Raw genomic sequence first — 16,927 nt, forward strand, 5'->3', positions numbered from 1 at the left:
TAATTCAATTTTTAAGAATCTTCTTTATAAAAATAAATGAAATTAAAATTTCACTTAAGTATTTTTTAAAAACGATTTGAGCTGCACTTAGTTCACACTATCGAATGAAATATGAATAGATCAAAACAAATTGATTTAATAAATAAACGAGTCATTAAAATCAAATTTTCCATCGGTTTATTTTCGCATTCCTTATTGTCTTTCTTACGCTAAAATTTACGTTTTCTCAGATCATTTATAATGTTGTAAATTGCACCCGGCTTCCCGCATGCGATTGGGACAGACATATTGTTTTAAGTTTAAATTTAAGTTATATACATTTTTACTATAAGAATATTTTATATATTTAGATAATTTTTGTTTATCATAGTAAGCAATTTTTTAATTTCAAAATTTTATATATTATATATTACTCGTAGATATATACTTTAAATTCAATTACTCATTTTTTTTTTGTATTTTATGTATCGTATTATTTAATATTAATACTATTATTTTATTTTTATATTATTTTATATGCTTTAACCGAGTGAAAGGTCTATTGTGAACAACCTCCGTAATTTGGACATACTACGACGTACCCTCACTAAACTCCATATATAACTAAATTTTTAATTGATTTGGAATATTGAGCTATAAAACTGGACAACCTCAATATTTCACTTTGTAATCTTATAAACAAAGAGAGACAAATTAAAGAGCCCTCTCTCTCTCTCTCTCTCTCTAGGAAAAGCTGTAGCCAGCCAAAAGAGGAGGCAATTGCTAGCTGATAGTTATCAAGCAGTGGTTCATATGGAAGGATTTTGCTTTCAATGGTTATGTGTTATTCTATTTTTGTATGTGTTACTGTTGTGTATACAGAAAGCATTTGTTCATCTTTGGTGGACACCAAAAATAATTCAAAAACACTTCAAGAAGCAAGGTATCACAGGTCCTAAATACCATTTTCTCTTTGGTAACCTCAAAGAAATTGCAAGTTTCACTACTCCATCTTGGCCTTCCACTTTTACCTCTCATGACATTCTTCCCAATGTTCTCCCCTTCTACCATCATTGGAAGAAAATCTATGGTACGTACCTATTCTTTTTCAAATTTATATCGCCAGTATAAATATTTACACGATCAGATCATCTGAATTGGAAAATGTGAGAGGTTAGATTCAAACTTTAACGCTTCCTTTATCTCAACTTTTCTTTCCGTTTCTATCACTCTATGCATATTTTGGAAGCTAATTAACTAACTGTTGGCAATCCTTTGTTTGGATTGATATATTCAAATTGGCTGAGTTTTGGAGTATATATTCACGCCAATAACGTTTTACGTTGTTTGTTTTCTAACTTAAAATAGACTTTTGTCAAGTACTTAACATCTTTTTTAGTTTAAAATAACTTATTTTTGGTGTGTATCAGGTTCAATATTTGTTATATGGTTTGGACCAACGGCTCGTGTCACCATTTCTGATCCAGCTTTAATTAGGGATATATTCGTCCTGAAATCAGATAATTTTGAGAAAAATGAGTCACCAGCCCTTGTCAAGAAGCTTGAAGGTGATGGTTTGCTTAGTCTCAAAGGTGAAAAATGGGCTCACCATAGGAAGATTATTACTCCTACATTCTACATAGAAAATCTCAGGGTAAGTCTTAAATTTCAACTAATAATAATACTATGGTTTTTTTTTTTAGTGTACTTGATTTTTCTGATGATCACTTAACTATATCAACTGAGTGATCATTTGAAAAACTTAACTTTATTTTTTTACTTATAACTAATTCTACATTTATGTACAATCACCTCAATTTGTATTTAAAAAAGAAAAATTCAACTCCTATTTATCTATCATTTTCCTACATATAATAGCTAATGATTCCCATGATGGGAAAGAGCATGAAGGAGATGTTAGACAAATGGTCAAAAATGTCAAACGCCAGCGGAAAAGTAGAGATTGAAGTATCAGAAATGTTCTCAACATTAGCAGAAGATGTCATTACGCGTATTGTGTTTGGAAACAGCTACGAAGATGGTAAAGCCATCTTTGAGTTACAAGCACAACAAATGATTTATGCCACCGAAGCTTATCAAAAAGTATTCATCCCTGGATACAGGTCTATATCGTTATATCGTTAAATCTCTCTGTAACAATCGTCGAGAATAACAACGCGTTATGTTTGAATTTTATTTTTTTTTTGGTATTGTGTTTGGACAGGTTTTTGCCTAGTAAAAAGAATAGAATATGTTGGAGATTGGATAAACAAGTGCGTAAATCTCTGATGAAACTGATTGAAGAAAGAAGAAAAAAAGAAGAGGTTTTGTCAGAAGAATGTCCGAATGATTTATTGGAAGTGATGATCAAAGCAGGTAGTGATGATGAATATAGAAATACTATCACAGTTAATGACATTGTCGAAGAATGCAAGACCATTTTCTTTGCCGGCAAACATACCACGTCTAATTTGCTGACGTGGACCACCATTTTACTAGCCATGCATCCTAAGTGGCAGGAATTAGCACGTGATGAAGTTTTAACTGTCTGTGGAGCACGTGATCCTCCATCTAAACAACAAATTTCAAAGCTTAAGACGGTATGTTTATTAATTTTTGTTTATTCACCCTAATTATCATTTTATTAAACAAACTAAACATTAATATAATTAATGCATGTGGTATAAAGGCACCAACTTTATTTTGTTCTTTGATAACATAATTAATAATACTCGTTGCCTCGTGAGCATGGTGAATGTTTCTATCAGATAATTTTTTCACTTTGTTTTTGTATTTTGTCTTATATGTTAAGACAGAATCATTAAAGCTTTTAAGTTTAAATAAAGGGAACTTTATATCAAGGTAATACTTATATTCCTGACCACCAAAACTGTAAAAATATTTAACATTTTATAAGATAAATGTAATGTAAATTCTTTCTTTAAATATTTATTACAGTACAAGAAAATTAGAATGATCAAATTTCACCATTCACTTAACTAGCTAGTAATTACCTCAAAAGTTCACTCGATTAAAAATAATCATGTACCATTCATTTAATATTGATAAATCCTATACATAAGATATTACTTATCAGAAGGGAAATTCTTTTTTGGCATGGGCGTTGTTGGTGAAATTTGATATCAAAATCTTTATCTGCTATTACGTTTAAGTGTGTAATCATATCATCCAAAAGCTCAAACTGTTAAAGTTATATTCTCGACACATAATATATCTTTAATTAATTGATTGATAAAAGAAAACTAAAGATCTGTGTATAGAAATTAAACATATTAATTAGATTAATATTTTTTTTGTGTTAGTCTTGAGATGTCTTCTCATGTTTGTTGTACTAAAATAAAAAAAACTTTTGATTTATGCAGCTAGGAATGATAATTAACGAATCTGTGCGGCTATATCCACCAGCAGTGGCAGCAATTAGACGAGCAAAAGTTGATACACAACTAGGGGATTTCACATTACCTAGAGGGACTGAACTCCTTATACCAATTATAGCAATCCATCACGATCAAACACTATGGGGACAAGATGCTAACGAATTTAATCCAGCAAGATTTGGTCTAGGAGTAGCACAAGCAGCAAAACACCCCATGGCGTTCATGCCTTTTGGCCTCGGCGCGCGGCGATGCGTCGGCCAAAATTTAGCAGTGTTACAAGCTAAATTAGCAATAGCTATGATCTTGCAGCGGTTTTCTTTTGATCTTTCTCCAAATTACCGACATGCTCCTACTATTTTGATGCTCTTATGTCCACAATATGGTGCTCCTATTATATTCCAAAAGTTGTAGAGATAGACATGCATCCTTATATATATAATATATATCATAGTATGTGCATGCTTGTACAAAACAAAATTTTCCAGATCAAAAATGTTTTGTGTCTACAATACAAATTTCTTTTCTTAGTAAACTATAGTAGTTCAATTATTTTACAGTGTCAGAGTCTCCATCCCTCAAATAGTAGGCCCAAATCGTCCCACATATATATGGAACAACAAGAGAGCCCCTACTCTACTAGTATTCTGTAGAGCGATAAAAAAGGATCAATCCAGGCCAAGACTATTTAGACTACTCTAAAATAGTCTCTACCCCTCAATCAGAGGCGGACCCACAGGAGGGGTGCATATACATCCGTTAACTTTGAGAAAATTATGTATATATATTTTGAAAAACTGACAAAAAGTACAATGTAGTTAACAATGCACAAATGAAAAACATAGGAATGTCATTGTGTTATTGGTGTAAGCTATAGAAATCATCTTTGAGATCGAAATTTAAATGCAGCTAAATTTCTGCACCTGAAATCTTTAAATTTTAGGTTCGCTTCTAGTAAACAGAATATAAGCTGCTTAATGATAGAAACATAAAAATTATATGATGACTTTAATCTATGAATAATATTGCACGGAAATGTTACAATAATTGAGTCCCGGCAAATAGGATAGAGTTATTGACTTATCTTGAACCTGACCAGAGATCCCACTAATAATAGTTTAGCTTGTCTTTAACTTCGTCAACTTTAATCATTGATCTATTTTGTCTGAGAATCAAATTCACATTTAGCAACAATTTTTGCTAGAAAAAAATGCGTAAATAAACAAAATTACGTGCATTACCAAAACATTCCAAAATGTAGATGATAAATTCTGGAAATTTGAAGGTAAATTGCAGTTAAATTTACCTACATATAAATCAGGAAAATAAAATATTTGTTTGATTTGTATAATTTGAAAATGGTAAAGTAATTTTTTTGAAGAATGGTATCCTCTGAAAATTTACCATTAGGAAAACACAAAACTACTGGCCCAACCCAACCAAACCCTGTCTTGTCGGGCTGAAGACGTTTACAGTCTAGCCCAGCTTAGCTCTTCATTTGTAAGGGACTAAAAATACAAGGCCCATTTTATATGCGGGCCACACGATGGCCCATGTATCATAATCTTCATTTAATTAAAGGAAAGATATGACTTTTATCAAAGAAACTTTGATTTAATCATATTGCTATTTAATACTAATGATTAAATTTTTATTTTAATTTCCTATAACAATTTTACATATATTTGTTGTTAATATTAAAAAGCTATATTTGACCAATTTATCCTTCATATTCCTTTTCTGGTCCAACTTGTCCTTTATTTTCATTTGCATTTTCTCCGTCTCAGGCGGCATTCCGGTCGTCGCTCACTGGTGTCTATCGCCGCTTCATTACTGAGTCCACCGTCTTCCGCCCACAGATTCCAAATCGACGGGAAATGCAGCCCGTAAGTCCTCAAGAATCTGTAATTTCTTCAATACTCAGTTTTCCCCTTAAAATACATTCGTCCTCATTATTTTTTTTTTCAGCTATTACTCGTCTCGGAGGAATCTCAGTTTCTTCTTCGGATACTGAACGGGAGTTTTCAAACCCTAGACATAATTAAGGACCGCATTTTTCACGATTTTGCCAATTTGTTCTGCTCGAAAGCGAATTTGGATGTTATTGACATGAGGTGTTCATTCCATTATATACTTATTATAATTCTCGCCTCTTCTTTTTCCAATTCATTGTGCTTTGATAATTGTTGATATTTTATTTTTGTAATATTATGTGTAGACAAGAAAATGTAATGCATAGTGTGAATCGGGACGAGCTGGGATCCAAAGATTGGTCATCTAAGGGAAACAATTCGAATCCAGAAGGTGACTCGACAGCGGGTTTCAGTGTGTTGGATACAATGTTAAAGCGCAGTTTGGATCGTCTGAAGAGTATGAGGTTTGATTTGTATTTAGAGTTAGAATAGACTAGTTTATGTGCCTTAAAAGGGAAAATTATTTATTTCTAGTTGTTCTATGTTTGATGATGTCAAGTGCATATGATTGCACATATCACAATGATTTGGATATGAGAATATTTCTGAAGTTTGAACATGGTTATTAGGCAACTGTGTAGTTGTCAATGTGAGTTCTCCTGGTGATTGATTGAGTTGATGTGCTAACTTACACATGTGGGATCATTTGTTTTCTCCTGTCATTTCTTTAGTGCCCTGCTTAAGCTGATCATCAAATCGTACATTAGGAAGGGTGGCAAATTTCTTAAACGAATTCATAAAGATGCTTTGCATAATAATAATTTCCTACTTCACAGATTTTGCAAGTGAATATTGGGTTTCACATCCTTGATAATGTAAATGTAACAAGAATCATTTGTTTAAAACCTATGCTTTTTTGTTTCTTGTTCCTGTCACTTGACTATATCTCGCCTCATCATAAACTGAGACCTTCGAAAAGAGTAACAAAGTAATAATTAAGAAGATATGACTATTCCAGATTTACTTTCTAGTATTGTCATAGTTTATTAGGACAATAACATTCATAAACTATATACTAGATGCAAACAAGTAATTTTGTTGGTTAGGTACTTGTCTTCTGCACTGTAGCATTAGAGTAAATAAGTAAAAATATTCAGCATGAATTTAATTCCTCACTTGTATTTTTTCCCTGCCAAAAGCTACCTTTGGATGTTATTAGCTTCCTTTGCAGTAGTTAAGTGGCTAAAGGAGGTAAACTCTAACAATGGGAATCCAAAATGTAAAAGAAAGGATATTTCAGAGAACTAACATTACCCGCAGCTGTATATCAAATTCTCGAAGAAGGCATTAAGGATGATCCCTTAGGATATAAATCTGTAGTGGTGTCAATGTGATTGACATTCTCTAGGGAAGTAATCCATTAGGTTGGATACTAGTGAAAACATCAGCAACAATGTAATCCTGACTACTTTCCACGAGCTTTGGTAGGGAGAGGAGGGCTCATGGAAGAGTTGTCCCCCCTCCCCTTCGCTACTTGCATTGACTAGACTTTGTATTAAATATGCTTATGATGTCTAAACAACTGACTTGTTGTGTTTTTTATATATAACTTCCTTTAGTTCTGCAAAGTCCTGATTTCACCCTTTCTCATTTCTTTCAGAGGACAACTCGTTAAATGTGAGAGAAGATTTACTTTCTTTTGTTTTGTAATGTCAATGGAACTTTAACTTCTATCCAGTGCCTGTAGACTGTTTCTTATTGAATCTGAACCTGATGGCTTCTTTGCAGGGAAAGAATATCGTTGGCTGAAGCAGGCATTAATTACTGCACCTGGGAAATAAATTTCAATAAAGATGCATATGTTGTTAGAGCCATGTGTCTGGATGGTCAACTGGGAGCAGCTTTATCGCTTTGGTGGAACATGATACAGAATAGTATTGTTCCTGATGTTATCACACACAATTACCTCATCAATGCACTCTGCAAAAACGGTGAGTTAGAGAAGGCAGAATGGATTGTTAGAGGTATGCTATATAGGGGTCCTTCTCCCACTTGTGCTGCATTCAACTCTTTAATAAGGGGTTATTGCCTGGTGAATGATGTTGACAATGCTCTAAACACCTTTTCTACCATGGCCAACCATGGAATTGTACCAAACAGAGTAACTTGTAACATCCTTGTTCATGCGCTTTGTAAGAAGGGGCTGTTGGAGGAGGCAAATAATCTTTTCCATAAATTATTAAGCAAAGTTCATAACGGGGGGAGCTCAAATTTGATTACATCAACCATTATGATGGATGGCTGCTTTAAAAATGGAGATACTGATCAAGCTCTTGCTTTTTGGGAGAGGATGTTATTAGAGCGTACCCAAGTTGATAAAGTTTCTTATAATGTTGTTATTCATGGATTTTGTTTGAGCCATGACCTGGGCACTGCATATAAGTATTGTTGTGAAATGTTAAAACTTGGTTTTGTTCCAGATGTTTATTCTTACAACACTCTAATTGGAGCACTCTGTAGACAAGGAAAGATCAGTGATGCTTGTTATATCTATGATGTTATGACTGGAATGGGTGTCAAACCAGATCACATCACGTATAGAATGATAATACAGGGCCTATGTATTAACAGGGAGATAGATAGAGCCAATTGTTTTCTTGATTACATGTTAGAGTATTCCCTTATACCTGAACCACTTGTTTGGAATGTTATAATTAATGGTTATGGAAGATGTGGAGATATACAAAAAGCTTCATATATTAGAGAAAAAATGGTTGCATGTGGTGTTCTACCAAACATATATACATATAATGCATTAATTTATGCTCAGATAAAGTCAGGAAATCTTTCTGCAGCTCAGTCCTTGGAGAAGGAGTTGCTTCTATATGGTCTTACCCCTGATTCAGTCACTTACAATCTGTTGATTGGTGCTGCTTGTAATCTTGGCCTGATTCACTCAGCACTTCAACTACATGATAAAATGTTGAGAAAAGGTTGTCAGCCAGATGTAATTACTTACACGGAACTACTTAAGGTGTTCTGTGTACAAGGTATGATGAGAGAGGCAGACAAGCTCTTTGGCAGGTTAATGGCATCTGGTTTAGCAGTTGACCATGTTCCCTTTCTGATACTCATGAAAAGATACTGCAGAATGGGAGAATTTAATGAAGTCTATGACCTTCACCAAAAGTGGTTAGAGACAATGCCCAGATGAGATGTTTCCCCAACAATTATTATGATGTTAAGGGCGAGACTCTAAATATATTTATTCCAAAAGAGAAAGCTTCTCTGGGCACCTGGTTGGCTTACAGATTTTAGGTCCAGAAGCATTGGTCTCGTAGCAGCAGCTGTCTTTGTCTTCCGGATGTATGTTTAGTTGCTGTTACCTTTGCATTGCACATTGGATTCACTTCACTGCATTTGAGATTGAAAATGGAAAACTCTGACATGGTCTGCATCTTATTCCAGGGTTTGACATAGGACAACTTTGTGATGACAGATTTCGATGGCTTAAATGCTTCGGTTCACATGTCTCTAGCTTGTTCTCAACTGAACGTGCTAAGAGCAACATGCTTTGCCTAGGGAATTTATGGAATTGGAAATCAGTACCCTGTCAACTTAAAGGCTATTGTATGTCTAAGAGGTTGGCTTCCAAGTTGAAGGTGTGCTTTCTAATTATTTCTAAAACAATAATTCTTCCAATATATCTTTATTCTCTTTTATCCAAGTAGTGATGTGTAGTACTGTCTGCACGAGATAATGCAAATTTACTCTACGGATCGTGCAGATATTTGTCTAACTAATAAGTTTTGGAGAGATTTTTGATGACCTGCTCTTCAATTGCTATAAAAGTGGATAAAAACACAGAGAGAGAGAGAGTAAATTTGGTTGGTCTTTTTTAATATCTTGTTCTGAGAAGATTAACATACTTGGTACGCAGTTAATAATTAGTATTCTGTAGAAACTAGAGGATTAAAATTGATGGATCACACGAGGCCCCAATACAGGCTATATCTTTGGCAGTTCTACTGTCAAATACATAATTCCCTGAGTCTACCTTAATCTCCTTTTCACTCTTTCATACCACGTAAGAGACGCCATTGATGAAGAAAGCTGCATTTTGTAGTGTTGTTACTCTGTGAAGGATATAAAACTCTTAAATTTGGAATTATTCGTCTTTATAGAAACCAGACTAAAACTTGGCCTATCAGGTTGAAACTATTTGTCCTTTCTATTCTTGGTGCATCCCTACTTATTTATACCAGGCATCTCAAGAAGTCCTTGAACTCATACAAACAAACTATGTTGATGTTGATTAAAAAAAAAGACTCTTGTTGCTTTCAGCTTGTGATATATTTACCAGTTAATTGATCATTTATAGGTGATGAAGTTGTTCCTTATAGATATGGAGAGATGTCTATCTATATCCTGTCTGCAGCTAGTTTCAGAATCTTGCACTAAGAAACTATGACGGGTATGTTTTGTGTTTCTCTTCTCAAAGTCGGTTTTTCGTGGCTTTGGAAGTGTTATGCATATTACTAGCCTCTTCTCCAGGCTAGATCATTACATAATGCCATTTGAGATGCATGTGGTCTGTAATTGGTTTAAGTCCAAGGCTGAGACTTGAGGGTTCCGGATGATGGTTTTTCGTGTTCAAGTTAGCCCCTGACAAGAACTTGGGAATACGATTATACAGGAGAAGTCCACAGTTTTTTTTTATGTGGTTGATGGATGCTATTGTCGAATGCTGTGACTTGGAAACATTCTACAAGATAAAGTTCTGGTTTACTCGCACAGTTTATTTGTTGTATACTTTTTTGTCAAGAAATTGTGCTTCTTTTATCCAGTTTTATCTCTAATTTAACATAGCGAATCATTTTTATACTGAATTTAGTAGTGACTGATGTAAAATAGTGGTTGGTATACAAGCCATAGTTTATTAGTTGATTTTGATTGGCACAACAAAAGTTCTGTATAAATGAAGGAACTGTGGCATATATCTTACAGCATCAACTTAACTACTTAAGGATCGGCAAGAAGAGAAAAAATTTCACGGTAAAATTGGGTCCTAAAGGGCCGATATGTAATTTAATCTCCATGTTTTTCATATAAACAGATTGTGACTACATGCATATGTCATTATTTCTTAAATACACAGGCTTAATCACTAGTCAATGCCAAACATTAATTTTTTGTAAGATTTAAAATGGTAGATTTTTTAAATTTATGGGTCAAATTATAATTTAAAATCTAAAATATTCAACTTTTTTTTTTATTTAAAAAAACTGATGAAAAACCTGATTTGACCCAGAAGACCAAAAATAACAAAAACAGGACCGGCAATTTTTAGGGTTTAAGAAACGCCCATCTTCTTGAAGGGTTTAAGAAAGGCCTCGTTTTAAGCTACTCTCTGCCATTGTATACGTTCTTACACTCTCTGCAAGTACTGCATAGCGATGAATTATAGGTTCCAGAATCTCCTCGGAGCTCCTTACAGAGGCGGCAATGCTTTAGTAGTGAACAATAGTCTTCTTATCTCCCCTATTGGTAACCGTGTTGCCGTCACTGACCTCATCAAATCCGAAACTATTACATTGCCATCACAGTCCTCCACCAATCTCCGCCGCATCGCCGCCTCTCCTGATGGCGTATTCCTCCTTGCTATCGACGAAAACAACCGTTGCCTCTTTATCAACCTCCTCCGCCGCGCCGTCCTCCATCGCATCACTTTCAAGCATCCTGTGGCGGCTGCCAAGTTTAGCCCCGATGGACAACTTATTGCGGTTGCCGCCGGTAAGCTCCTGCAAATTTGGCGCTCGCCTGGTTTTAGAATAGAGTTCTTTCCGTTTGAGTTGATCAGGACGTTTACTGATTGTAATGATAGAATTACGTCACTAGATTGGAGCCCAGACTCTGGTTATGTGTTGGCGGGTTCTAAAGACCTAACTGCGAGGCTTTTTTGTTTGAAAAAATCAACTAAATATATCAAGCCGTTTCTATTTTTAGGCCATAGGGATGTGATTGTAGGTGCTTTCTTTGGAACTGATAAGAAAACTAATAAGGTTTGTAGAGTTTATACCATATCCCGAGATGGTGCCATTTTTAGCTGGGGATATAGTGAAATGGATGGAAATTTTGATGAACCATCACTTGCTTCAGAGCCAGAATCACCAGGTACACCAGAGCAAGGGCAAGGGAACAATAGAGAAGGTGATAGTGATAGCAGGGTCAAAAAAAGAAAGAATTTTGATGGGAAAGATGCTACATTGGACCTAGATGATAGGTTTCAGTTGCACAGACTGAAATGGGAGTTGATAAAGAAAGACTTTTTCATGCAAGCACCAGCAAAATTAACAGCTTGCGATTATCATAGGGGTCTTGATATGGCTGTAGTTGGTTTTTCTAATGGCATTTTTGGGCTTTATCAAATGCCTGATTTTGTGTGTATTCACTTGTTGTCCATCTCTAGAGAGAAGATTACTACTGCTGTCTTTAATGATCTTGGGAATTGGTTGACATTCGGATGTGCCAGGCTTGGACAGTTGCTTGTATGGGAGTGGAAATCAGAGAGTTACATACTGAAACAACAGGGACACTATTTTGATGTAAACTGCCTTGCATATTCACCAGATTCTCAGCTCGTGGCCACAGGAGCAGATGACAACAAAATTAAGGTAATAGGATTTAGATTTGCTTTTATGTGAACTAGTTAATGCAAGTTGACTAAAGGTTTTCAGAAGTAGTAATTACGACCAGTGAGACAAAACTTGGAAGTTTGCATCTATCTCAGTTCTGCTAGGGACACCATATTTATAAGCTCATGTAGAGTTCATGCATCAAGTTACTGAAGCAACTGTTTCTTACAGGTTATAATTTGAAATTATTTATAGTGGACTTTGTATGCATTGTAGATGGCTGGATGACTCCTTTTCTACCTAATAATTACCACTTCTCCGGCTAAAAAAAATTCCCATTTTTCTGCACCTTCAGTTTCAGTGAACATTGGATTCACTAAAGCAGAAAAACTCATTCTCTATGTTTTGCAGGTCTGGACTGTTTCATCCGGTTTCTGCTTTGTAACATTCTCCGAGCACACAAATGCAGTTACAGCACTCCATTTCATGCCTGGCAACCACTGTCTCTTAAGTGCCTCTTTGGATGGGACAGTCCGTGCATGGGATCTCTTGAGATATAGGAACTTTAAAACTTTTACTACCCCTACATCTAAGCAATTTGTTTCTTTAGCAGCTGATCAGAGTGGTGAAGTGATATGTGCCGGGACCCTTGACTCATTTGAGGTAGTGCAGTTCTGATTGTATTTTGACCATATCTTTGTATCATCATTTGTTGTTAATTGATTATAATACTAATTTCTGTTTCACTGTTGATACAAATATACTATTTTTGTTTTTCTTCATAGATTTTTGTCTGGTCAATGAAGACGGGCAGATTGCTAGACATTCTTAGCGGTCACGAGGGTCCTGTTCACGGGCTAGTATTTTCTCCGACAAATGTGAGTCTATCTATTTTTTAAGATTCCAGAAATTATCTCGGATAGGTTTGCTCTGCCTATTTTCAATCCTCTACACTGGCACTGACAACATTTTGCTAATGCATCATAAATCAATATAGTCCAACAATTTTGTAGAGCTTGGTTAACTTTTTCTGGTTTTCTTTAGGCTACTTTGGCTTCCTCATCATGGGACAAAACTGTTCGCTTGTGGGATGTATTTGACGGGAAAGGAGCTGTTGAAACATTTCCTCACACTCATGATGTCCTCACAGTTGTTTATCGTCCTGATGGCAAGCAGCTGGCTTGTAGCACCCTGGATGGACATATTCATTTCTGGGATCCATTTGAGGGTCTGCTGATGTACACAATTGAAGGCCGCAGGGATATTGCAGGTGGACGTCTCATGACTGATCGTCGATCAGCAGCTAACTCGACATCTGGGAAGTGCTTCACAACTTTGTGTTATTCCGCTGATGGGAGCTATATATTAGCTGGTGGAAATAGTAAATATATTTGTATGTATGATGTTGCTGATCAGGTCAGTGGCTTCTTTCAATGCTACGTATTATTGCTTAGGAATGCTGGTATTATATATAATGTGTGCTCTTGGTGAATTACGATTCTCTCCTAAGTAGTAATATGCTTTTATGTGACATAAAAAATAACACTTTTGTTGATTGCCTTCATTCTCTCTTCAAATTATCTAGAACAATTACAGAGTGCAAATTCAAATAAGTTTGATCTGGTGGTGAGTTAGTATCAGCTATATTCATCTCGTAAGTGGGTTTGTTTTGAACTTGAACTCAAAAGTTTTTAAATTCTTTGATTATATGTTGCTCTTTGAGTGTACTTGGTGATTTAGTAAAATGTACTCTAGTTTACAGATTACTTAATTCTTATTTCTTATAAAAGATCGGTAATTAGTTAAAGAAGGTTGAAAGCAGAAAATATGTTTTTGTAGAATGAATGAAATGGGTATTCATGAAAGAGAAAACAAAAAGATGGATCTCTCTAGTGGAGCGTCATATCACAGTACTCTTTCTCTAACTGAGGTGCCATTGAATTTGTATATCCACAATCCTTTATTTTGGCCATTTCACTGATACAATGCAGGATTGTGTTGTGATTTGCTATGAGATGGCACTCATCAGGTTACAGTAGATGAGTAGAATATTTTTTTACTAAAGTATGACTTTGTTGGTTAATGATAAATACATCAAGCATGGTTGAACAAATACCTAATTAATTGGTAGAAAAAGAAGCATGTGATGCGTAAAAGTCAATACCTCCTGTAATCTTGGGTATCTTATCAGTATCCCCTGCTGCAAGTAGATAAGCAAACAAGTAGATAATTCCCCTTGGAATCGTTTTGGTGATGCTCCCAAATAATGAATAAGAGCACATGGGATAGTTCTTTATATTTTTTCTGATCATGGGAAAAATGGCAGACTGATTAATATAGCCAATGGAGAAAAAATGCAAGTTGGCTCTTTCGAAACATTCTTTCGGTAGTTTAAGTTGTATTCCTTTAATTTACTTCGTGTATTGTATCTCTGACATTCTAAATCCTAGAAACGGTGAATAAGTGAAAACATGATCAGTGTTGGCTTCTTCTATAACATCATGCACTTGAGGTGCTTAATTATTTTCCATGTATTTGAGCTACTGGTGAATAGTTAACAGGGGGAAAGGTGCTAATCTTCTTCCTAGGAAAATTCTGGTGGTTGTAGTTATTGGGTGGGACTGGTGAATGAGTTTTACAGGGACTCCTCTAATCAAAAACACATGTTAGCTCTTGTAAGATTTACATTATTGTTAATTAACAGTGAGGACCTCGTAAAAGTTGGTCTGTTTGTTCTTGGAAAGAGTCTTTGTAATTATCGTTTTGTTCACAGTAATGCAACACTTCTTTACACAAGTGCTCTGAAATCAGAAAGCTTGAGAATCATTATAATGTTCAGATGGTTGATGGTTTGTGTACTACTATGAAAAGTTTTTCTCCCTAAACTAGTGATTAGAGATGGATATAATCTTTCCTTACATATTTCCTTATTCGATCCCACTGTTTGCTTTCCGATATGGTATTTTTGTGCGATGAAGCTGTATATTCTCTTGCTTTCGAGTGCATCATTGCTTGACCAAAAGAAGAAAACATATTGCCTTGCAGGTGTTGCTGCGTCGCTTCCAGATAACTCACAATCTTTCCTTAGATGGGGTGCTGGATGTTTTGAACTCTAAAAACATGACAGAGAGTGGTCCACTCAATTTGATTGATGATGATAATAGTGACACTGAAGAAGGTGTTGATAAGCAAGTGAGAAATAAATTGGCATATGACTTGCCCGGGTCAATGCCCAACCATGGAAGAGCAGTTATTCGAACAAAATGCTTGAGAATTGCCCCGACTGGCAGGAGTTGGGCAGCTGCAACTACAGAAGGGGTCTTGATCTATTCTATGGATGAGTCTTTTATCTTTGACCCCACTGATCTAGACATAGATCTTACACCAGAAGTAAGTCCTTGTTTAATTAGAGTAAAGTTCTGAAACCCCGGAATTGGTTATGGAATTAGATTGAAGGAAGTAACTTTCAGATTTCTTTTTTCTTGACTTTTCCAAATATAAAAACATTATGGCCTCTGTGCATAAGACACATTTCCATACGCTTATGTATGTACTTTGCTTTACAGGCCGTTGATGCAGCACTAAAGGAAAATCAGACTAGTCGTGCAGTGATTCTTAGTCTACGTTTAAATGAAGATAGTTTGATTAAGAAGTGCATTATTGGTGTCAGTCCTGCAGATATACCCGCTGTAGCATCCTCAGTCCCTGTTAAATATATTCAGAGATTAGTTGAGGCATTAGCATCTCTGCTGGAGAACTGCCCACATATGGAGTTTATCCTCAGATGGTGTCAGGTTTCCTATCAAATACAAACTCTTGGCTCTTTCTTACCTTGACAAGTGTTGTACACATTTGTCAGCTTTTAATCCTTTTGCATGTCTGGTAGGAACTTTGCAAAATCCACGGCAATTCTATTCAGCAGAAATCCAGAAGCTTGCTTCCTGCTCTAAAATCCTTACAGAAGGCAATTACTAGGTTGCATCAAGATTTGGCAGATACATGCAACTCTAATGAATATATGCTCCGATATTTGTGCTCTGCAAGTGATGCAAAGTGACAGTTCTCTTTGCGTTGTTGCTCTTAGGTAAGCTCTTTCTAGAATATTTGCTTTTGTTCGTCAACTAGTACAGGATGTTTATGACATTTGCTTTTATGAAGTACTATAGCTTTAGAAACCTAAATCTTGAGAATGCTCTCACTAGTTTCAGGATATTTCAATAGCTTACATATGATTATTTCATTATTTGCCTCCTGTCCAGTTGTTTGGCCAATCTTGATGCTTCTTGAATCTTTCTGTTGGTGTCATTGAAACACTGTGAACATGTTCTAGTGATGTATTGCAGGACTACGTTGGAAATCTGGTTGTAACAATTTGATTATGCTTCCAAGAGTTACTTACGTGAAGACAACCAGTTCCACACTATTGTCTTATAGCGGAGACAGATGCACGTATCTGTGTGGGACAGTAACTGAGGCTCACCAATTCATTCACTATTGCAAATCAAGCTTCAAACAATGATGCTTACTCAACCGTGAACCGTTTATTGGACATAAATGGTAAGCACATTAATTCTGTCTCTGAGTTACTACCACAGCTTGCCAAAGAAGTCTAATTTTTTTGGTTTTGGTTAGAAATGAAAATTTTGGGCTTTGTATTTGTATGCCATTTTTTTGTTTTTGGTTTAGATGTGGAAGTTTTGGTTTTCAAGTTTAGGATTTGGAATGAGTCAATTGTATACTAGATTAGGGCTTTTTTGAAATGCCCAAGTAATTCAAAATCTTATTTATTCATTCTCGTTTATGAACTAACTAAAGCAATCTTGTTTCTTTAAGGCAAATAACAAACGACTCACCCTCTTTTTCCAAAAGAATTGCAATATTAGACCCTCAATTATTTACATTGAGTTACTGTCTGAGAAGAATTAAGGGGTGAATGTTTTAGATCTTATGTATCAAGAGGGGTAAATAGTTAATTTATTATATTAATTATTGTTTTCTTAATAGG

At 35.4% G+C, this 16,927-nt stretch overlaps 3 protein-coding genes across 6 annotated transcripts; all 3 read left to right on the plus strand.

The window, feature by feature from the left end:
- The first annotated feature begins 690 nt into the window (after nt 1–690).
- CYP734A7 (castasterone 26-hydroxylase) lies at nt 691–3,880 on the plus strand. Its single transcript, NM_001247011.2, has 5 exons — nt 691–1,069; nt 1,410–1,633; nt 1,858–2,102; nt 2,204–2,579; nt 3,363–3,880. Exons 1-5 carry the CDS (start codon nt 793–795, stop codon nt 3,786–3,788), a joined length of 1,548 nt encoding a protein of 515 aa, NP_001233940.1. The 5' UTR covers nt 691–792; the 3' UTR covers nt 3,789–3,880.
- A 1,110-nt stretch (nt 3,881–4,990) lies between these two features.
- Nucleotides 4,991–10,254, plus strand: LOC101263303 (pentatricopeptide repeat-containing protein At5g24830). Of its 3 annotated transcripts, XM_069295394.1 has the most exons (7): nt 5,041–5,260; nt 5,343–5,488; nt 5,593–5,751; nt 7,076–8,653; nt 8,756–8,949; nt 9,669–9,761; nt 9,842–10,075. In XM_069295394.1, the coding sequence occupies exons 1-4, from the start codon at nt 5,252–5,254 to the stop codon at nt 8,499–8,501; spliced, it is 1,740 nt and encodes a 579-aa protein (XP_069151495.1). In that variant the 5' UTR covers nt 5,041–5,251; the 3' UTR covers nt 8,502–8,653; nt 8,756–8,949; nt 9,669–9,761; nt 9,842–10,075. The 3 variants fall into 3 exon arrangements, with proteins under 3 accessions (XP_069151494.1, XP_069151495.1, XP_019068715.1); XM_019213170.3 differs by having other exon boundaries at nt 9,669–10,254; XM_069295393.1 differs by having other exon boundaries at nt 4,991–5,260; nt 7,076–8,949; nt 9,669–10,254.
- A 182-nt stretch (nt 10,255–10,436) lies between these two features.
- On the plus strand, nt 10,437–16,713 carry LOC101252265 (periodic tryptophan protein 2). Of its 2 annotated transcripts, none has more exons than XM_004235668.4 (8): nt 10,437–11,961; nt 12,334–12,585; nt 12,708–12,800; nt 12,967–13,338; nt 14,968–15,312; nt 15,489–15,716; nt 15,809–16,006; nt 16,266–16,713. In XM_004235668.4, the coding sequence occupies exons 1-7, from the start codon at nt 10,744–10,746 to the stop codon at nt 15,977–15,979; spliced, it is 2,679 nt and encodes an 892-aa protein (XP_004235716.1). In that variant the 5' UTR covers nt 10,437–10,743; the 3' UTR covers nt 15,980–16,006; nt 16,266–16,713. The 2 variants fall into 2 exon arrangements, with proteins under 2 accessions (XP_004235716.1, XP_025885984.1); XM_026030199.2 differs by having other exon boundaries at nt 10,594–11,961; nt 16,253–16,713.
- The last annotated feature ends 214 nt before the right edge of the window (nt 16,714–16,927 follow it).

This window comes from Solanum lycopersicum, chromosome 3 (assembly GCF_036512215.1).
Source record: "Solanum lycopersicum chromosome 3, SLM_r2.1".
Classification (NCBI taxonomy): Eukaryota; Viridiplantae; Streptophyta; class Magnoliopsida; order Solanales; family Solanaceae; genus Solanum; species Solanum lycopersicum.